Raw genomic sequence first — 21,962 nt, 5'->3', positions numbered from 1 at the left:
AGGTCCTAAAATCCCGTAAGCGGGGAACGTAAAAGCGGGCACGCAACATCGCCACGTCGATTATTACCCCGAACGAGAATCATTTCCTCATGACCCACGTATTTACCACAAAACCGCAAAGGAAAAAGCTGGGCGACTTGTCGCTTTCCCGCACTTGCTCTTGTCCATGGGAAAAACGACACCAACGTTGGTTCCTAATCAGAATTCGAGGATAAACAATTTGGTCCCGGGCCAAAAAAATTATCATAAAAAGAAGAAGACAGGAGAGGGGAAAAAAAAAAAGTCCTGCTATACCAAGAATGTAATGTGAGGAGGAGGACTTTTTCTTTAATGAGCGCGATTGTTCCTATTTTGTTGCCTCTATTATTATTCATGCTACAGTATATGGAAAAGCATATGAACGGCGAAAAATAAAGCGTCGAGAACCGGATTCGATTCTTGCTCGATGCCACCGGCCTTTAACAACAAAGCCCTGATTAAAGTAATTTCTCGCGAATCCCCACTTTTCTTGCCATTTTAGCCTCCAATCCGGTCGGTTAATAAGAGGAATGAAAGTTACCGGAGAGGGCTAGGCAAGGGTCATGACCCTCGCCGGCCGTAACAAAGAACAAATAGAAATGGGAAAAGACCAAAAAAAAAAAATAAATAAGGCAAAGCAGATCCAAAAAGTAAAGGTGGTAAGTCTGTTTCCGGCCAAACACCTAGGAGATAAGCTGTTGCTCACGAGGTAACCATCAATAGAAAATTGATTCATTAGACGGACCTACACGCATTAAGGTCCCATAACAGCGAAATCAAAGCAATGCGCATTTTGTCAATGGCAGTTTGCTTCATCACGTTGGTGATGCACCTTTCACAATCGGGTGCAAAAAGAAAGAAAGATTGGACCTTTCCATTTGGGAGGACCAACAATTTCCTAATCAGAAAGATGGAGATAAGTAAGAGATATGGACGGTCCGAGCCCCCTCTTCGAAAAGCAAATGGTGCGAACTGCCGTTTATTGGGTAGCCTCGCAACCCAGGCGATTGTCGACGTCCTCTCATCTTGCATACAATAAAGTTAGGTTTTTGAAAGGAAAGACAGGTCAATTTGATAACATAACCTCGATGGCCGATGCCTAATGGTAGGAGCTAGAATTCCATAAACTTGAGCTCACGATGCTGATATCGCTTTCCGAAATAATGCATGTATTCAGCTGGGAGCGAATGAATTCTAGACCTCCTACGCCCTCGGATCTTTGGACCGTCCACCACGAGCAGTGTTGAATCATTGTTGTTCAAATCAAACATTTCGAAATGGATGTGGATGTAACATCCGGAAAGATCGGTTAAGTTGATCGCCCCTATAACTCTTTGGTGCCCAAATGGCAAACCAAAGAATGAGAAAGAAAAAAAAAAAAGGTAAGTTAAGGGAAGAGAGAGAGCTCTCACCAACCTTGTTGAATATTTTTGGTCTTCTGAGACAAAATTGTAAGGCGGCAAGCATGTTGAATTCTCAATTTCTCATTAGTTCGCACGTCGCAATTTTGTACGCATCACATCCAAAGATCTCATTGGCTGCCTGCTTTTAGCGTAGCTTAGTAGGAGGAGTTCGATTCTGAAGTTATGACATTGGCTTCCAGAGGTAAAGGGGTAGTTATTTGCTTTGACTTCGACTCTTCCCTTTTGGATTTTGAGTTTTATTTTTCATGTTAAAAGTGTCACATTTTTACTCTTAACACAAAAAATTCCGAAAACAAATAAATAACCAACACTCAAAATGACCTAGATATTTCAGTAATTTTGATAAATTAGGAGTATTATTTCTAATTTGAGGAAAACTGGAATGTGGCTTAAAGCCCTTCAAGAAAACACCAAAAGTAGAATAAGCTCTAATCGCGCAACGAAATTCATGTTGTAGTCCTCGAATTATAGTATGAACCTTCAATCAAAGTGAAATTTCGGGATTGTGAATTTACTTAATTCAACATTTTTGTATATTGGCATCCTAAATAAGTTTTTTTTTCTTCTTTACGACACAAAAAATATGAGATTACTATAGCATCGCGTTAGAATTTTCAATAGGCGCAGGGGAATTTCCCAAGGCTTTAAGGAAACGCGGCTCCCTAAGAATGCCATTTCGATGCCTCTCGAGCAAAAAGCAAAACATTTCGACATTGATTGTTGACAAAAAGATGGCTGGAATTTTCTTTTCCCCGTCAGCTTGGTCCAAACTACAAGCTTTCATGGTAGCCATGGCAGCAAACAGTAAAACATGGTTTTTGGCATTACAGTGGGCGAAACCATGGCACTTCAGATAATAAATGAAAGATAAGTTCATATTAAAGATGCTTCAAAGCCTATGGAAACAGACAGCCTACATGACTACTTTCTACCATAGTCGTATGTATTACGTAGAAATGAGCTCACCAAAAGTTTCCAATATGATGGCCAAAACAAGAAAAGAGCTTAATCCAGAGAGATATGGGAAGAAACTATTCTCCAGCAATTTCGAGTGTGTAAACGAGAAGATGTAAAGCTTTAGCCTCTGCCGAAGAAGCTTGCGATTAGATAGAAGCCTAATGCTTGACGCCCTGATGTCTAACAACTCTTTGAGGCAGAAAGTAATCTCAAGAGAACTAGCTCTAGGTATCACTCTTCCACTTCTAATGAGACACAGCTTTCAACCAAGAAGCCTCCGATGCCAGCATGGGTTTCCATTTCTCAATGTTCACCTTGTTTATACTCTCGCTGAAGTACCGTCCAACAAGATTATCAAAAAGGATTCGAGAAGTTCTAGACCCCGTTCAGATCACCCAGATGAAGGTTCCTTCCCCACTAAAGGTACCACCATTAAAGTTCATAGCCCTCAACCACGACTTGATTATACAACACCACTGACGAAAGCAGACGGTGCAGAATAAAAATGAATTAAGTCCCTCTTACTTTAGAATCTTTCAAAATGCCAACCAGTTTGGTGGTAAATGTGATCTACAGCTTCCTTGCACCTTTCAGCTGAGGATCTCTGAACCACAAAATACATCCAAATCAATTGGTTGATAAATAAAATAGTCGGTCATACTATGCATTTATGTTGATTCAGACCTCTGAATGTGATCGAGAATGAGAAGCCTTGGTCCTGGAGGAATGTTGACATCTCTTAGAGCACTGCAATATACAATAAAGATCGATAAAATGCCAAATACCGCCAACATCAAAATAAAAGCATTCAATCTAATATGCACCACAATATGATCCTGAATTGAATGCAGCAAAAGAAATAAGAGAAAATAAGAAACAACTTGCCTATCAGTGAGTAGAGGCAATGTCGTATCTGTTAGAAGGCCTTTCTTAAAGTTTTTCTCATAATTCTGAAGACCAAGGCTCGTCAGCATGCCTCTTGTTCGAGAGTAGTAGACATCTTCGACAGGAGGCTGAGAGAATTTCTGCCCTAGCTGCACAAGCCACAGAAATTTGGTCTGTCAAACTCACACCTCCAAATGTTTTTAGATCCGTCAAAATGACTAATTACTCATCATCACACGGCCAAAACACAAAACTTCATGAGGCTATTCCAAATAATACATACGCTGACGTATCCGTACAAAGGGACACCCTCAGGATATCCATATTGACTGACATTAAGCTTGTAAAGCTGCAACGAATTGTCATAATGCATACATAGAGTAACGACGCTGCCATAATATTCAGACTCAGGTTCTAAATATTGGATCTTCACCTTGAAAAGTCCACCCTGGACAAGTGCAAAGAAAAGCCCTGAAGTAACTGCATTTGCCGCCTGATTTGGGCCACCCATGCCACTGACCAAAGAGAACATGGCTCCAGAACCAAAAGCTGCTACCACACTGTAGTGACAATATAACAGTTCGAGTAAGAGCAAAGAGAAAATCACAAACACACGAATTCCAGGTATTTATGGTCAATGACGTCCAACGTAAGACAAAAGCTGTAATCCAGAATAATACTTTCGAATCTCTTAAGGCAACACAAAACCAGCTTTTAGGGTATACTTCTTCGAGTTCTATGATAAGCACAAATCATTTAAAGAGAACCCAAAAGCACCTTAAGTTGCAGCTGCATTCTTCAAATACTTTATACTACACTAAATTCATAGAGGAGAAAATTTTAAGTAACCAAGTACCAGGACAAATAATCCACTATTAGACATTAGAACTAGCTAACTTGCAAGAGAAGGACCGAGCCTGTATGTGTGCGAAGGGGGAAGTTGACCCCACTGAAATTAATGATTTTCCTACAGCATGTATAGATTCTGTAGTTAGGCACCCATTTGATGCTACTATGATTTTTGACTCCCAACACCATTAAACACCATAATCCAACCTAAGTAGAGTTTGAACAGCTCCAATTACAACATAAAGGAGTGGAATTGAATGTAACCATCACAATTTGCCTGTCCTGCACTAAGAAGATACAATGTTTGCAACAGTACTAAAAAAATATCCGTGATGTGAGTGCAAACTAGCCGAGCTACTCTGATTCAACTTCCATATCTTCACTACTCAAGTTTGACTTGATTGTTCACGAGTTCAACAAGCTTAATTATTAAATTGAATCAAGGTCCAGCTTAGTAATACTTCATCAAATAGGTTTGCAAGCCAAATTAGTGTCTCCGCCTTTTATAACTCACCACTCTAGGTTCCCCAATTGTTTTTTTCTTTTTTTATGGGCGATTCATCGTTTAGCTTTTTTTGTATCGTGAAATGGAAATGATTGGAGAGAATGCAAATAAAAAATCACCTGGACTGAACATCTTCCTTCCCCCTCAACCTCTTCATGACACAAGAAATGCCAGCATTGACACCCGTCATGACAGCGAAATTGCGAGCTTGTATCAAGGGACCCCCAGATAGAGCCTGTAGAAAAGAAAACCCATTTGTTACGTCCCAATGTTCTCTGTCCTTCCAGACAAAATAGAGCAATTCAAAAGTTCAACCGACTCAATAGACCCTTCGTTCACTGGCAACATTGAATCTGACGACAAAACTCACAGCAGTCAACATTCGATAAAGGGCGAAAACCGCATTATCAACCTTCGATTTTGTAATTTAGTTCAGTATAGACCGCACTTTCTCCTGCATGACATATGGCAAGCATAGCCTCTCATTTTCTCACCAGTGTCATCAATCGCCACAGAACTCATTATACCATCAAAATTACAAACATAAGGCTCTTAAATCTTAAGCAAAATTCCAAAATTCAATCACACAACAAGCTACAACACAGACTTCCCCGAGCTACAAATCAAAGCCACACTAGAGAACTTGGGACGAGCAACCAAAACCATGGCTCGAGGAATTGACACAACCTAATCAGAGAAGGGACGAGAAATCAAGAGGGAAATTGAAAAAAAGAAAAAAAAACCTAACTGACCTGAGCTTGCTTGAGCGAGGCCATGGCTTGGGGGTTGAGGTTGGCACCGGGGGGAGGGCCGAGGGAGGTGGAGACGTCGTTGGTGAGGGTGCCCATGATGGCGCCGATGGCGGCGCCCTGGGCGGAGCTGGTGGCGGTGACGACGGCGGCCTCGACGGGGAGGGACTGCTTGGAGAGCCAGTCCTTGAAGCCGGCCTCGATCTCCTTGTAGCGAGACTGGAGCTGCTCGATGGGGTTGTTAGGGGGCAAGAGCTTGGAGACGATGACCCCGTGCCTGCCTTGCTCCTCCATTTCTCGAAGGCTTTTGGCGACGGACGAGGGTGATGTCTGGCGTCGGTGTTGGCGGAGGAAAGCGGACGAGGCTGCAGGGGATTTTAGCGGGGGTTGTCGAATTGTGGATAGGCAGCGACAAGGAGAAGCTCGGTGCATTTTGTAATTTCCGCTCCAACTGCCGGCCTTCGTACCCACTCGATACGCGTGATTCTCTACCCAAACATTTTGGGAAAAATGTCAAATAAAGATTCGAAATCCTTTCATTTTCTCAAATAAAAATTTTAAGTTAACCTTATTTCAAATAAAAACTTACACTGTCTTTATTTTTTAAATAAGAATCTAAAGTAAATATTATTTCAAATAAGGACCTGAAGTGGCCATAAAATCTCAAAAAAGGAGCTGAAGTCAAGAGTATTTTTGTCCTTTTGCTTATTTGATTTTTTTTCTATTTTATTAGAATATTTTTTTTCTATTTCCTTAAAAATAAGCAAAAAAAATTTGGAAAAAGAAGAAGAAAGAGACACATACAACCCCCTCCCGCCGGTATCTTCCTGCTCCTTTTTTTTTACTTTTGAAAAAAGAAAAAGGAAAAATTGAAAAAAAAAATTAAAATGAAAAAAGATGAAAATGTCCTTTAGGCCAAATCCTTTTTTGAAACATTATGATCACTTCAAGCCTTTATTTGAAACATGCTATATTATTTCGGGCCCTTATTTGAAACAATGTTCATTTGGAGTCCTTATTTGAGAAAACGAAAAGATTTCGAGACCTTTTTTGAAATTTTTCCAACATTTTATAAATATTTCATGGAATTTCTATTATGGTTTTTGTTAATGCCCTTAAACGTCTAAATGAAAATTTGTAAATGCATGGCCTCTCTCGTATTATCTGCATTAATAAGTGCAACAAGAATAAAATTAATTCTTAATTAAATCAGATTAACGAGTGCCTCATTGCCCACGTTATATTTAGTCTAGTCTCCAAATGGTTTTTTATTTCCTTGTTGAGTCTCTAGACCCTAAACTACGAATTTTTCGGGTAAAATACGAATAAAAAAAACCGACGTGCCGGTAAATGTTGGCAGCAACTAGAAGGGAGGCAAGGGCTGTGATCGTGAGGGTCGCTCCCCTCATCGCCGACCCATCATGTGTTGGTGAGGGGTGGCAAGCCTTGTCGAGATCACGGCCCCACGAGCCTAGTGTGGGTTGTTTGAGCGTAATCAAGTTCTGCAAGGGTTATCGATGGCCATTGGCCGGCCCACCTCTTTCTTTCTCTCTCTCTCTCTTCATTTTTTCTCGTCACATTTCCATTCTACATCAACAGACTAATTTCGTAAGTAATTATATCACAATTCACATGACATTTTGAAACCAAACTATTCGTTTGGTTACAATACAATGTTTTTATGACAAACAACTCTACTTTCGATATCTTTTGCAGCGACACGCGACATGGAGGCGCCATTTGTCACATCTTTCGATTAGATTTAATAATGCCTATTGTCTGGATAAATTTTTCACTTATGATGTTTTGTTTCCTCTAAATTTTTTGTCGCGAAAATCAGTTTGACTCTTTCTGAACCTGAAACCCTTGAAATTTTCATATCGTGGGTTAACATATAAAGTTTTGTTAAAGATTTTCCCAAAATTTAGTATTTTGAATTTTGGCGGAGCAGAGGAAATGGGCCTAAAATGGTCTCGGGCGCTTTCTCTATTTCCTCCTCTCTTCTTGCTTAGGAGCGTGTTTGGTTCGGTGGAGAGGATTATATCCCGAATAAAAGGAGGACGCAGTAGTTCCCCCAACCAAACAAGCCCCAAGCCAAAAGCTGATTCCGTCTTTCTCCTCCTCCAGACTCCCGCGCTCTCCCTCTCTCGCTGGAATCTCCACCCTCGTCACATCCACTCGCTCCTCCTTCCCGCACTTCGGCTCCACCTTCCTCGTCTGACTCGCTTCTCTGTTCCCTTGGCTTCCTTGAATTGCTCTCGGTAAGCGAATTCCACTTGGTGTAATGGGATTATTTAGGGCTTCTGAACTGCGTTTCTGGTGGATATCGTTTCTTGCTAAGTCGAGCTTGTTCTTCTCGCGGCGCTTGATAAGAACTTGGGGGACATATCTTCTCGCTCTCTCTAGCTAGTTTCAAGCTGATTTTGTGGGATTGAATCGGTTGATTGTCGACCGAAACAGCTAATCGCACGAACGCCTTCCGAGATTTTAGCGAAATTGCGCGGCGTCCTTTATTTTCTGAAGTCTGGATTAGGGCATCTGTCGCTTTAAAGTTTGTGCATGCATATTCATCCCGTTGCGGGTGCATTTTTAAATTAATGGTTTCCATGTGCATACTTTGAGAAGTAGGGGATGCTCGTAGCGTTTTCATTGAGTATAGGCTGTATTCTTGGGACCTAGCCTCATTGATCTTTTGGAATTAGATAATGTTAGCTATTTTGGTTCCATGTTTGGAAGATCCCCTCCTTTTATTGAATTTCCATGCAGAAGTGTGTCAGCTCATCTCCTGCATCAGCTGTTTGTATATATGTCTCTGAGAGTCGCTAGGTCTTTTCAACATGACTAGTAGATGTCATGTGAATGTGGACATGTCTGTTTGTTGTGTGTGAGCGCCCGTGCGTGCTAGTCATTTTAAGGATTGATAAGTCTGCTTTTGTTGTATTGTAATTGTCTTGGAGGGGAATGAGTTTTCTTCAATGTTGAATTAGGTTGATTGTGCGATTAGAGAGCCTAGCATCGGCTTCCAGGAGCTCGATGTCCAGATGAGCGGCTCAAGGGAAGATTCGCCCGACTGGCTCCGTGCTTTCAAGGTGCCTTGTAGGAGTTAATGCAATATTATTTTCATAAGAATTTTATGGTTCTCTGTCATGTTATTTTCAATTTTCATCCTGATCAAATGTTGTATTCACTTTACGTTAGTCGAGATTAAGATTGTTACGGAATCACTTATTCACTTCTCCTTTTTCTTTAAGTCAAAGTGATTTGTGCCTTTGCAATCTTCTGTCACCCTAAAACATCACGTCTGAAACTTTGTTTCATTTATGTTGACCAAAGTTGTATTATGTTTTGAGGGATTTCCTTAATTTGACTCTTACCATTTTGGTGTGGCAAGATGGCATTATTAGACCCTTTCTTGTGCATGTAACTTTCTCAATGATATTATTAGTCTTATGTCTAAACTGTATGCTTATAATTAGGATGTTCTTTGCTTCACAGGCGCCTACAAATTCAACTGTCACACTGTCCTCTGATTCTGATTATTCTCAAAATGACAGTCCAAAAGAGGAGGATAATGTAGATAGTGATAAACTGCCTTTACGTAAGTTCATTGAAGTCTCAAGTAAGAGCAAATCTCCAGATTTAGCTGTTAAAGAGATTAGTGCACATTCAGCCGAGAAGATTCTAAAAGAGGAGTCTCCTAAACAAATACTTGGAGTAGAGGATCCAGGATTCTCGAAAAGTAGGAAATCAAATTATCGGAAGAAAAGTGAAGGTATTGTGGAGTAAGACATGATTATTCAAAGGTTGCTATGGAAATTATTGAATTATGGATAGCAAGCCAATAATTTGTGGTTCTATTTGTCCCTTAAAAAGAAATCTAAATTTTGTCAACAGTACTTGTATCCAATTTTTATGGCTGACGACTTCTTTTTCGCAATACAGGAGATCGGAGGCTTGGAAAGGTTAGGGATAAAGTATCAGCTAAAAAGCAGGTAAGAAGCATTCACATATAAATCTTCAGTGATACTTGCTCTGATCTTAGTATCAATTAACAGGATTGTTAGGAGATAAATACATCTTTTTCAGCTGAAAAATTTTCAAGTTAAATGAGAAATTGTAGAGCTTGGAGTGTTGAGAATAGTATCTCTGACAATTAATAATAAAGAAAATTCTTTTCCAGGAGTGCGCTGAAGGTATTTATGAGTTCTGTGGCATTTAATGTTAGCACATGAGAGATGGAACTTGTTAGATGGAATTTTTTTACTGAAAAAATTGCATATTACTACAATATACTCTAGAAAGGGAAAAAAGAAAATTTATATCCCACTCATTATGCTTACAATAAATAACAATGTAAGTAAAACTTATGCCGACATGGTAAGAACACTACCGGTACTTTGAAAAGGGTTTTTTGTTGTGTGTGGGGGGACTAAGGAACTTGATGGAAGTAAGTCCTAGTCAGATTCAGTTAACTTGGCCCAATCATGTTTGCTGAGGTGTTTGTGCCGAACCATTACAAATTTATGCTCTATTCTTTGGCTGAAGTGAGTTAGTCTTTTCTACCAAATTCTTACTTGAACTAATTTCGTGTTGCTTACAAGCTCACATTTCGGTTGAGTAGGCACCAAATCATTCAATTTGGACATTGTCATCAGATTCGGAGTCATCTCCTGCCAATCACATAAAAAAAGAAGGCATTGCAAATCATGAAGAACTTCCTGAGCTGAAAGCATCTAGATTCCAAGAGGAAGAACCGGGAAAAGATGCATCTCTTATTGATGCTAATGCAAAATCTCCATCAAGAAAGGCCTTAAAAGGAAAAGGTTTGAGGAAACAGCTGAAGTTGGAGGACCCACTGGATTTTGAGAGTAAAACAGGTAACTTGTAACATGAAAATGTATAAACGTGGAAGGGATCTATGAAAAGCTTTAGGTAGCATTATGAATCTACCCCTCTTTCTATTTTACTCTTGCATGTATACGGCTTGGATAATATATGCAAATTTAAAATTTGTGCAGGGGATGGAAGAGATGTTGAAGTTGCAGAGGAAGAAACATCTGAGAAGCACAGAGAACTGCATGTGAGAAGGCTTCCTAACACGTATGTTGATTTTCTGTATAGTCTTGGATTGATTCATTGACTTGCTAGTTACCTTTTTTCAGGTGGCCTCTTCAAGATTGCCTTTGGTGCTTTCAGAGAAGGTTCAACGTTGCAAGGTCGAGGACAAAATTTTGTGTTTATCAACTTTGTCTCGTCTTTAAGTCTGGGAATATATATTGTACGGTAGTCCTGGACTAAAACAATGTAAAGCAGTGTAAAATCCACTTTGAGATTAAATCCACTTCAAGAACATCTCTCAGTTTGGATTTGGTAGAAAACTATAATTCGGAGTTTTTCACAGAGGGATGGGATGAGAACAGTATCTACCCACTTCTGGTCCATTGTTCTTTTCTTTGGTTTAGTTTCTTGTTATTTGATTAAGTAAAATCAACCAACTTATGCGTTCAAGTCACCTCCCACTTCTCAAATCTTTGTGTTGTGTCCTCTGCCATCGTTTTTTGGCCAAGAATGACCTGAGGTCCCATTCTTTCCTCTGACCTCACTTGGAATGGTTCTATTTTTAGGATACATATTACAGGAAATAGAACAGACTAAATTGAGAAAAAGCCTTTTTGACCGGTGCAGGCGCTTGTTGAATGTGAAGGGGATTCCATAGATTTGAGTGGTGATATGGGCTCCGTGGGTCGAGTAGTAATTTCAGATACTCCATCTGGAAATCACGACATGTTCTTAGATTTGAAAGGTACACAGTGACACATTGACCCTAGTTCTGCTGTTTCTAGATATCTGAATGACCTATCTGGTGCATCTGTAGAGTTGCTAGGCCTCCCTTGCAAGCTTATATTACTTTGACTCTTCATAAGAAGTTTTCTCTATTACTGACTCAGATGTGTGCCAAGGTAGTTATACTCTGAATAGTCGCATTCCCCCAGTAATTGTAAATATATTCTTCGGCTTGTTTCCTGGTCAAGTATTCTCTGGTTGCATTGATGTCTATCTTGGGTTTTTGTCCATTTTCTTGAGTGGTCCTGTATCACAATCGTGTGTCTTGAGCATCTTAATGGTATATTTTGACTTAGAGATGATGGGCTTATGTCAGGAACCATATACAAGACAACCATAGTTCCTTGCAGGACATTTTGTGTTGTAAGTCTTAAAATCTCTGTCTGTCCCTCCACACACACTGGCACACACACGCACACACACGCACACACCCAAACGGCATGCTAGTGAAAAGCTGGTGGCATTCATGAGCAGATTGTGCATTCTTGAAATCCTTTTTGTTGCTATGATGTGACATCTTTTATGTTTTCTTATTCTTTTAGGTTAGCTTTGGTCAGTCAGAGGCAAAGGTATGGTTGGTCTTTGTTTTGGGTTGTCTAATATTTCGAATTTCCTCATGTTTTCTTTCTTGCTTAGTTTGTCCCTTGACATCAGGTTTGCATCATGAAATCTCTCTCTCTAGTAGAAACTTCTCCTGTCTCATCCATAGTATATGCTTCTTGTCATATATAATATATTGTAGATGTTGCATGATGCCTTATAGTGCAACACAAGATATACCTTGCTGAGACCCTGCTTTTTCAACAGATAGAAGCAATTATGAATGACTTTGTTCAGCTGAGTGCACAGTCCAACATCAGCGAAGCTGAAACCATGGTTGAAGGTGAGGTTTCTCCATCTTATAGTGCAAAATGCTATGTTCTTTGTGTGATGTTCACTTAACGTATGATTAACATGTAGTCTGTAACGTGAATAGGAACACTTGATGGTTTCTCATTTGATTCGGATGAGGAGCCTGACAAGATAACAAAAGCCACTGCCCATCAAATTGATCAGAAAGATGTCGCAGAAGGAGAGACTGTTGGGAAGACCAAAAGGAAATCTGAGAAAGCATCAGCAGTATGAATTTTCTGCATTCAAACTGAACTCTCTTTAAAGATTTGTTATGGTCTTGTGTTTCTAATAAGAAGTCTGGTGATAGGGATTGCCTCGGAAGAAAGGTAAAACTACGGGGAGCAAGCCACAGCCTGCCAAGAAAGCTCGGAAGAAGAGTCAAGTTTCCAAGAAAGGCACGGCCAAGAAATGAAACCCGCATAGAGTTGAAACATTTGTGCGCCTTGATAGATTAATTAACAACTGAAAATCTTGGACACGTAGTTTATCATAGTGACCCAAACTAGGAGGCATTGATTGAATTATGTAAAACAGGTTGCATTGCAGAACAGCAAGAGCCTTTGTACCAGAAATGTTAGAAGCTTTACGTAGCTTGTCATTTAAAACACGTAGACTTGTTTTTGCAATATAAATGCCAAATACTCCACAAGAAGCTTTACATAGCTCGTCTAAACTTCTGTGTTCCAATTAGAAGCTGTAATAGTGAAGAACTGGCGCGGGGGCATATGGCAATATGCTTTATAAATAATGGACTACGGAATCCTCCTTTTCTTCTTTTCTGCCTATAGAATAGACTATACTGGTCCCTGCAGTAAAGACTTTCTTCTGCAGTCCCAATTTATTTTTCTAAATGATTCACCGTCCGGGTACTGTCGCTGCTCAGGCACTATAGAAGTTCTCAGCGGGTATGCTATGGTTATCTAGACTATACTCTGATCAGGTAGATTCAGATGAAGTAGAACGAGGATTGGGAAGAAAATCGATATTGCAAGTGGCAGGAGGATGCTAGAGCTGGCAGTCATTGCCCCAGTCTTGCCACTTATAGTGCTTTGTACTGCTCGGGGCGTCGATGTGCTATCAGGTCTCTTTGCCCTGCAGCGTCCACGTCGAGGATCTGTTGTCAGGCAGAACTTGAGTAAAGACTTTGAAGGCGAAATTGCGAAATGAGAGAAGAGGTTTTACAGAGAACCATACCCATTGGAATTGGGGCAGAAAATGATCGCGTAGTTATAAGCCTTGCAGGTGAAGGTACTCGTGCCGTCGTCGAAAGCGTAGCTATAAGCCCTCGGGCAAGCTCTCTTGAAGATGGTGGAATAGAAGGAGGGGCGGCAGGTCGTCGGGTTAGCGAATTCCCCGCTGCAGCAATACTCATCTAGCCCAAATGCCCCGCATGCACTCTTGCATGCGATAACTCCTCCGTCCCCTCCCTCACCGCCGACTACTTGGAGCTCCTTCGGACAACCTGTTAACAATGCCAAACTTTTAGACCAAAAACTCGTAGTTCTAGCCAAACGAAACGCACCATCATAGATTAACTTACCCATGTTTATATCTGAAACGCAACCTGTGGCATTACATGAGCCATATACTCCTTGTGGCACCGCAACAAGGGGCAAATTATAGCCGTCGACTATGCTTACGTCGTAGTAGTCCTTGTCATTGCCTAAACCAAGGGTGATCTCGAATAGAGAAGCTGGAGGGGCTGCGCCGCTACCGTCACACTGCAATCGTCCCCCGCAATCTCCGGTTTGGCATGTCCCCGTGCCCAACTCGTCGAACGTACAACCAGTCCTCGCCCATAACCTCCCGGACCATCCTGGAACAGACGGGATCTGGATGCTCTGGCCGGGGTCTAGCCTGAACCCAGTCGTCGGAAGCTGCGGCGTCCCGGATCCGGCGAGAGTCCCAGGCCATATGGGATGGGGGCAGTTGTTTGTCACGGTGAACGTGCAAGAGTGGGAGCAAGAAAAGAGGAAACAGAAGAAGACAAGGAAGAGACCTTTCAAGAGGTCGGATGACTTTGTTTGCATTGTACTTGCAAAGTTCTTAACTTTCAAGGAGATTTTTCTTGAAAGGGTGGGTTTGACAGATAGGTTGATGAGGCTATAGTAAGCCCCCTACATATGGCAATTCGTAAGATTCTTGGAAGTAGTGAGGAAAATTGTGTGCATAGTTTTACGTTGCTTGGATGGATTTCTCAGCCGCAATGTGATCCTTTGGGGTTTAGCATTTTCCTTTTTAGCCTAGGGTATAGCGTTTTCCTTTTTAGCCTGATAGGCCCCATGAAGAAGCAATTCCCTTGTTTGTATAGGATGGATGGGGGATTGTATGTTATGAAACATTCTCTCCCTCCTTTGGAATCATCTTCAAATCTTAGTAACGAATCAAATGGCTTGATTAGATGCTACTGTAAGTAAGATTTCGTTTAAAAAAAGACGATTCCATATTCTTTCTCAGCAGAAAACATTGTTCTATACTAAAGTGAATTTTGCCTTTAGGAAAGATGTATTTGAGCTGAATAAGAGTTTGTAAACTTGGATCTTAAGAAACTGAGACTCCTTTGAGCTGAGCCAACAACGCCTTGCAGTCTTAAAAATAACCTTTACAGTCCATGGGCTTTGAGTCCGGCCTGATAAGCACTCAACGGCTGATAAGCAATCAAAAGCATTAGCCACTCGATCGGATTTTACAGGATGCTAGAACACTATAAATGACCCTGAATGTTAAGTTGCAAACCCAGAAACTGTCTAAATCAAAGGCAGTATCACAGAAGTTCCCAAAATGTTACAGATTCTGGGATTACAAAAATCCCATCTCACTGGGCTGTTCAACTAATTACCATTCTTTGACCCCCCCCCCACAAAAATAAAAAATAAAAAGAAGGACAAACCAACTATCATTCGATTAGCACACATCAGAAAAAGAACTACTTCTATCTGAGCCTAGCTGCAGTTATACAGTGACTAGTTTTCCTGTCACAGACCAGACATCACTGCCAGAAAATTTAGTCATCCCTAACGATTAAAACGCTAACCACCCACAACAATGCACCTGTTCAACCGATCTTTCAAAACAAGATGCCTGAGCCACCTGACATCACATAGCACCAGAGACAGGATAAAGCTCTTCGTATTCCATAAATTGAAAAGCCAGAAAAACTGCAGAGAGCAATCCCATCTTGGGCGTGTATACATCAGACCAGATAGTTTTAAGAATAAATACAGATTGAACATAAAAGTGAGGCAAGATTTTGCTAGGGGGGGATGACATAGAACAGATTGCACTAGGTTGACTTTCCCATTTCATTTCCCAGGATCTGCAGAAGCTTAGTTGAGCAATACCCCAGCGCAAACCAAGCTGTTGCAGATTTACTACAAGTCAGCAGAGCAAGGAACCCGCAAAAATTCAGCAGGTTCTCAAACACAAATGGAGGCAAAAGTGATTCTTTATGTGCATATACAGATGCTTGGCTTCCAGTAGCTTTGCTGTTAGAAAGTAACCAAACTCTCCACTGGCCTTCTTGGGACAGACACTTCTCTGGCTTCCCAAGATGGGGCACCGACCTTCACCAAACTGCCAATAGTCCACCAGAGATAATGTTTTTGCGATGCAAACAGATACATCCAAAAGGAGCCAAGTAGGAACCATGAAGTTTTCCCTCCTCAAACATTTGGAATTCTTTGTGCCGAAGAAGACAAGCTCGAGAACAATTCCCAGCAATTCTCAGTTGCTACACATGATTCAAAGCTTTTGAAGCCACCAAGAGATAGATCATGCATATTTCCGTTCATCTCCACCAAGTCCACCTGGTATTTGGCTATCAGGACACCACGATCAGCACTGTTCTCATCATCTTCCTGAGTGATAATTCTGCATGACTGCCACTGGGGAACCAATTTTCCTACACACGAGAAAAGAACACAAATAAACTAAAAGCTCCAGATCTTTCAACTTCAGAAAATTTTGGATGAAAATAGATCATTCATCAATATTCAACAGATAAGTAAGACTCTCCTGAAAGTGCACATGCTTCAACCCTGCAAAATTACCATGTAGAACATCAACACCCAAGAAAAAACAGCCAAGGATAAACATAATGCAACAAAAAGGAAAAGACTTAAGAGATAAATTATTGCTCGCCCTCTCTCTCTCTCTCTCTCTCTCTCTCCACACTCGTAAGTACACATAATATGCATTAAGTAATGAAGCCAAGTTTCAGCCATACACCAATTCTATATTGTCCTCGATCTGGGAACTCGGAAAAGCATCCCTGCATGGGTCAACAGTGGTCAAATTTGACAAACCAATGGATCATAACCATCACACATATCTGACAGACAATATTAAAAGAAGAGCTAAGAGGCATCAGTCAATAATCTCTTCTACACCTTTTACATTACAGATAACCTTCCTCCCTGTCCCCACTCAATCTGGAAAAGAAAGGGAAATGCCATCAAGAAAAGAAGAGGAGGGAGTGAAGGAAAAGAACAGATAACTATTAAAGATGCTACAACAATGGCCGCATTGACCAGAAGCACCATGTGATAGGTACAGTTCAGAAACTGTAGTACAATAAGTTACAGAGTTCAACTACAATATTGGGATCAACGTCAGACTCGAGAGAGAATTTATCTAGAAATTGTTAGGCAAGATTGCATTAAACAATAATAGAAATAAGGTCCTCCTACAAAAGGCAGGATATATCAAGCCTGCCATTTTTAAGTATCCGCATGAAGTTCTTTGACATAAGTTCAAGTAAAGGAGAAAATGTTCCAGAAGGAACATAGCATAAAGGACAATTATTAATAATCTAGCTCATGTCCATCCCCTCTCCGACTTGGCTGCAGATAGGACTGACAGCAGAGAAGGATCTCTCAAATGGAGAAGGATGAAACTGTGCATCACGCCTGCGCTTAAAAGCACAGCTTTCAGAGGAAGAACTTTCAGCATCGAGCTTCCTACGGACGCCTCTCACAGCCTGTTCCTCAGTTGGTGTAAGAGGGAAAATCTTGCCGCTTGCTAGGCAAAGTGAACTATGGTTATCATACAAAATCCTCTGGTTACAATTCTTGTCACAGATGTGGGTCAGTCCTGTCAGTTTACAAAGGTACATGTTTCCACACACATGTTCGTTTTGGCATTTCCGATCGCATTTGTGGACTGGAATAGGCCCATCTCGGCCTAAAATAGTTGACAGATAAATAATATTTCCAGCCCCTGCTACGACGGATTTGCCACATACCTCCATTGCTTCCTTCGACTAGTAACTTCTCAACTCCAAGACTATATTCCAAACGCTACCACCTTCCCCAGGAATGTTCTGCAGAGCCCAACAAATCACGAAAAAATGATCAAACTTTCTACAAAAGGGTAAATGGTGTAGAAAGCTGTCAAATTCTTCAGGTATTATCGTTTTATCTTTCACCACTTGCATCATCATCGCCTTCCACAACCTCAAGGCATCTCAGTGCTTTGTTCATCTATCAAAATATAATATGGGCAATAAAGGAGGTAACGGAAAAGAGACAGAGAGGGTGGGAGAATAAGCAGGGCAAGCTCAAAGGATCGCAGATTATGAGCAATAGCCGGAGAAAAACAGAATTATTCAAAGGCCAAAAAAGTCAAATACAGGTCCCAGCTGCTCTGTATGTTCATACTGGAGACCATTGATTTTGAGAGAGAGAGAGAGAGAGAGAGAGAGAGAGTCGCTGTAAGCTGACCACACTGACATTCGGTCAAAATCTTAATTTCTCCATGGAGAGAGACTCAGAGAGGGTAAAAAGAAGATGGGTCAGTCGTCCTCAAACCACAATCGCAGCTCCAATTCAATGGTTAATTCTCGCAGACCCGGTCTCATAAAGCATATAATCCTCCTCTATCACCAACCCAGAATTAGGAACACTAGCTATTTCTCCACCAGATCTACACCACGCGAGCATGCAACTGGCAGATCAGAATCATTCCCCGGCAAACGATGCCCAAAAGGCATCGCACGGACAACATACACGACAAAAATGAAGACCCTCTTCAGACCAACAAGGCAAGAAGAAGAACCAACAAATTCTACAGCCGAACGACATCACCATGACCAGCAAAAAGCCCATAAATCACATGAAAAAAGCTGATCGAACCCAGAACAAAGCCACTCACCAGCTCGTCGAGCCACGGAACGCCTCCGGCCCTTCCTCTCCCCGTCTCTCCACACTCACTCTCTCTCTCTAACCTCTTTCTCTCTCTATCCTGAAAGCAAAGCCACGAGGGAGGGGGAGTGAGCGTAGCATTTATAGAGAATGGGGAGGGGAGAGAGACGCGGGGAGAGGAGAAGGGGGGTGGGGTGGTGCGCACGGGGCTTGTCCCTCTCTTTCTTCTCGTGACGTTGACGAGGAAGTGGGAAAGAGAGATAATAATATGCAACAAATGAGTAGGAGAGAAGTAGATAGAAATGAAATGCGGGTGAAATTCGTGCGAAATGAAGGGTAAATTTGTCAGATCGAATACCTTTCGAGGGGGCTAATTTAATTTCCGAATAAAACAAAAATAAAAAGAAGTAAGGAAAAAAAAAAGTGGATAATATTATAAAGCGGAGATATCAACCAGCGTTCACTGTCACGTGTCTAACGTCTTTCTCTCTCTCTCTCTCTCTCTCTCATCTTTATTCAAACGTGTTTGTTTTTTTTTTCTTTCTTTTTGTTTTGCTTCCTGATTGGGAGAAAATGAAGGGAGGTGGGGTAGACTTTTGAAGGATCTCGGCCTATCCTCGCTCTCCACGTGTCTCCTTCCGCGTCATGGACGGAGAAAAAAGTGCGCTCGGTCAACTGGGCCTATTGAATGGCACCCAGATGATCGGTGGGCCTTCGAGAGCCGCTCGGGAAAGTCAGGCCCATCAGGCCCAAATAGGTTGACCTAATTGGGCATTTTTTTGTACAGGCCCAATCGCCCTATGCATCCCCATCCAACCCAAAAATCGGACGGGTCTCAATCGAACCGGTCGCCCGGTTCCAGCCGATTTCTGCCGAGACCAATCCGGTTCCGATTTCATGAGCGGAACCGGACCAGGAGAACCGGTGGCGATGTCTCTCTCTTCTAGGCTGATATTTCCCTTCTGATTTCCCTCATCGTCTTCATCAATCTCAGCTCAGCAAGTGCTCGACTCGCTACGCTCTCTCTCGCTATCGCCGCTGGCCGCACGCTCAGTCTTCCCTCTCGCGCTCGCTCGCCGCTCAGTCTCACCTCCCTCTCTCGCGGTCGACGCTCGGTCCCGGCAATCGTCTCCCTCGCTGGTTGCCGTCGTCACGCAAGGAAGCCCCTGCTCTTTGCACACAAAAACGAGGTAAATTTCTTGATTTTTATTTTGTTCATTTTTCCCTTATGTTTTGGTGAGACGTGAGGCCGATTGTGGTGTTCCGGATCTGGATAAGTCTGAACTTTGAGGTTTTGCTGGTTGATAGCAGGCAAAAAGAGGGAAAGTGCACTTTTCATGCTGTGATCTGTGCATTTTGCAACTCTACTCTGGAAATTAGGGCTGCCGGTCCCGGTCCAATATGGGAACCGGTCCCGGGTTGGAGTGGGTACCTGTTCCACCAGCCGGAAACGGGCCCAGTCCGGTCCGATTTCCGGTTCTAAGTTGAGAACCGGCCCTCCCAGGAACCGGTCACCCTGTTTGTATGGAAGGAACCGTGGAGCGCCGGCAGCTAAAAGCCTAAAACCCCTCCTTCTTCTCCGACGTTTTCGCCTTGATCTTCCCAAGTGATTTCCTACCTTTATCTAGGTCATCTCTTCTGTGTTGGTTCTGAAACAGCGCAGGCCATCGTCGTAGTGGACCGCAGATCATGGTGGGATTCAAAAACCGGTACATGGTAATGGAGGTTTTCTTGGATCCGAATCGAGAGCTTGGGGTTGATGACCCCATCATACTGACTCAATTTAATGTATCCAAAGCGATAAGAGACAGCATTCTCGTGAACTTCGGGGAGTGCGGTCTCGCTTCGTCTCTTGGATCCTTTCAAGGTACTCATCGTTTCCAATGGATCCGTCCGATCCTGAATTATTGGGTGTTTGGAGGTTAATTCTCTGTTATTTGCCACGAAGCACTGTGACTCATTCATTGTCGACCATGTGATCTTCGCGCAGTCAAGTATGTGAATCCCATCACGAAGCTTTGCATTATCAGAGCTTCTAGGGAGGAGCACCAGAAAGTTTGGGCTGCAATCACCTTGGTCACAACCGTGGGAAATTGCCCGGTGCTGTTTAATTTACTTGACTTGAGCGGTGAGTCAAACAAGTGGGTCAAGCAGGATCTTGCATAGCACAAAATTCGTCCTTTACTTGTCGAATCGAATCACGAAATTTTTGCTGCATTCTGCTACTAGTGATTGTAAATAGGTAAGGTTAGCGGGATCAACTTTTGTTGTGGTTGAGCTTAGACAAATATAGGAGGCGCAAAATTTTCTCACTATTATCTTTGTAGAGTACCTGGATTAGTAAACTGTGTTTTTTTACACGAGTTGCATTAACAGAAGCTTAAACTTTGAAAGCACGATGGCCCTGAATTTCCAGTGCTGTTATTGTGATACCAGCATGATTTGCTTGCAGATTGGGAAATTTCATGTGAGGTTATTAGCTGGCGTTTCTTTTCTTCTGATCATGGCATGCATAATTCGCTGGAAAGAGCAGGATCTTTTCCTTGAAGCTAATTGAGTGCGATCTCTATTGGTGCCAGGAAGTATCAAGGCCTGTAAAAAAGCTGCCTTGAAGTGTGATGAGTTGAAATTTGAGCAGTACAAGCTTGTCTCTGGTTCTCGTCTCTCACCTGAGGTGATTCAGCAGATGCACAACTGCCAAGAAAAGATTAAAATTTTGGAGCACTAGGAGCGCTGCATCTGTACACTATACATACCTTTGACTGGTATGATCTCGTGCCATTTTTGTTTTTGTTTTTCTCCTTTTCTACGATCATTTAAGTGTCAATGCAGTAGCATGTAATTTAAGCCCCTGAGCTGAATCTTTAATTGGTGTATCTATTGGATTGTTGGCAAGAATTCTGTCCTTGTTTCTTTGGAGTATCTATGAATGTGATGAATTTTTGCTGGACAGCACGAGCTTTTGACATTCCAAAATTAAACTATGGTGACTGAGCTTTGAAAAGCAGTTCAATTTGATTTTCCCACTTCTTACACAATCTGCTGATCCAAGGGCAATGTATCCGTATGGGTAATGTATTATCTCATAAATTATTCAGAGTTTTCTGTGCATCATTTGCCTGTTGATTTGACTATATCTTCTAGGCTCTGTGTCTAATTCGATCTTGACGTTAGTATCTTTGCAGGTTTAATTTGAAGGAGGGCAAGTGATAAACCCTTTTCGATGTTGAGCTTAATGATCATAACTGTCCTTTTCTTTCCCAAGCCCCCTCAGACCTCTTCTCGCATAAGTTCACATACCGTACATCAGGCACCCCAGGTGAACTTTATGGCTAATACTGACATGAAATAAATGCCTTGCCTCATCTTGTCCGTGGATAAAATTGCCATTGCTGAAAGCAGCGGATCCCACAGCCAGATTCCACTGAGGTTCAAGATGCAGTGTGGAACATAAAGCATTTGCTACACGAGTGAACTCGAAAGAGTGTTGTTCGAACGTGGATACAAAAGGATTGTTGGTACTGGTGATGTGCTTTGCAGGCAGTATGCACCGGTCTTGACTTGAGTCTACTCTGTGGGACATTTTTGGGGTATTCTCATGAGTCAAGTCATTCACAATCAGATATGAGCTGATGATAGTCAGATCGGATTTGCTTTATGCGAATATTCTCATTTAGTACATTTACAATGATTCAAT

General features: G+C 41.8%; 4 protein-coding genes across 11 annotated transcripts; 1 reads left to right on the top strand and 3 right to left on the bottom strand.

The window, feature by feature from the left end:
* Nucleotides 1–2,303: 2,303 nt before the first annotated feature.
* LOC115726830 (chloroplastic import inner membrane translocase subunit HP30-2-like) lies at nt 2,304–5,869 on the bottom strand. The gene is made up of 6 exons (XM_030656896.2): nt 5,391–5,869; nt 4,758–4,873; nt 3,718–3,844; nt 3,285–3,433; nt 3,084–3,146; nt 2,304–3,003 (listed from the first exon to the last, which is right to left on the bottom strand). The coding sequence occupies exons 1-6, from the start codon at nt 5,817–5,819 to the stop codon at nt 2,970–2,972; spliced, it is 918 nt and encodes a 305-aa protein (XP_030512756.1). The 5' UTR covers nt 5,820–5,869; the 3' UTR covers nt 2,304–2,969.
* A 1,539-nt stretch (nt 5,870–7,408) lies between these two features.
* Nucleotides 7,409–21,962, top strand: LOC115726812 (probable ribonuclease P/MRP protein subunit POP5). 7 transcript variants are annotated; one of them, XM_030656861.2, is made up of 13 exons: nt 7,409–7,648; nt 8,375–8,476; nt 8,883–8,985; nt 9,330–9,379; nt 10,009–10,264; nt 10,406–10,467; nt 10,550–10,603; nt 11,073–11,190; nt 11,548–11,594; nt 11,774–11,800; nt 12,039–12,114; nt 12,208–12,347; nt 12,433–12,898. In XM_030656861.2, exons 2-13 carry the CDS (start codon nt 8,429–8,431, stop codon nt 12,535–12,537), a joined length of 1,086 nt encoding a protein of 361 aa, XP_030512721.2. In that variant the 5' UTR covers nt 7,409–7,648; nt 8,375–8,428; the 3' UTR covers nt 12,538–12,898. The 7 variants fall into 7 exon arrangements, 6 of the variants coding, with proteins under 6 accessions (XP_030512721.2, XP_048137561.1, XP_030512718.2 ...); XM_048281604.1 differs by having other exon boundaries at nt 7,416–7,648; nt 8,392–8,476; nt 8,883–9,159; XM_030656858.2 differs by having other exon boundaries at nt 7,419–7,648; nt 8,883–9,159.
* On the bottom strand, nt 12,926–14,335 carry LOC115726813 (pathogenesis-related thaumatin-like protein 3.5). Of its 2 annotated transcripts, none has more exons than XM_048281608.1 (3): nt 13,666–14,335; nt 13,320–13,587; nt 12,926–13,217 (listed from the first exon to the last, which is right to left on the bottom strand). In XM_048281608.1, the coding sequence occupies exons 1-3, from the start codon at nt 14,153–14,155 to the stop codon at nt 13,046–13,048; spliced, it is 930 nt and encodes a 309-aa protein (XP_048137565.1). In that variant the 5' UTR covers nt 14,156–14,335; the 3' UTR covers nt 12,926–13,045. The 2 variants fall into 2 exon arrangements, with proteins under 2 accessions (XP_048137565.1, XP_030512726.1); XM_030656866.2 differs by having other exon boundaries at nt 13,052–13,239; nt 13,666–14,331.
* Nucleotides 15,404–18,371, bottom strand: LOC115726814. Its single transcript, XM_030656867.2, has 2 exons — nt 18,276–18,371; nt 15,404–17,445 (listed from the first exon to the last, which is right to left on the bottom strand). Exon 2 carries the CDS (start codon nt 17,371–17,373, stop codon nt 16,936–16,938), a length of 438 nt encoding a protein of 145 aa, XP_030512727.1. The 5' UTR covers nt 17,374–17,445; nt 18,276–18,371; the 3' UTR covers nt 15,404–16,935.

This window comes from Rhodamnia argentea, chromosome 7, assembly GCF_020921035.1.
Source record: "Rhodamnia argentea isolate NSW1041297 chromosome 7, ASM2092103v1, whole genome shotgun sequence".
Lineage (NCBI taxonomy): Eukaryota > Viridiplantae > Streptophyta > Magnoliopsida > Myrtales > Myrtaceae > Rhodamnia > Rhodamnia argentea.
The sequence above is the reverse complement of the archived record's forward strand: the minus strand, read 5'-3'. Positions and strand labels throughout refer to the sequence as shown.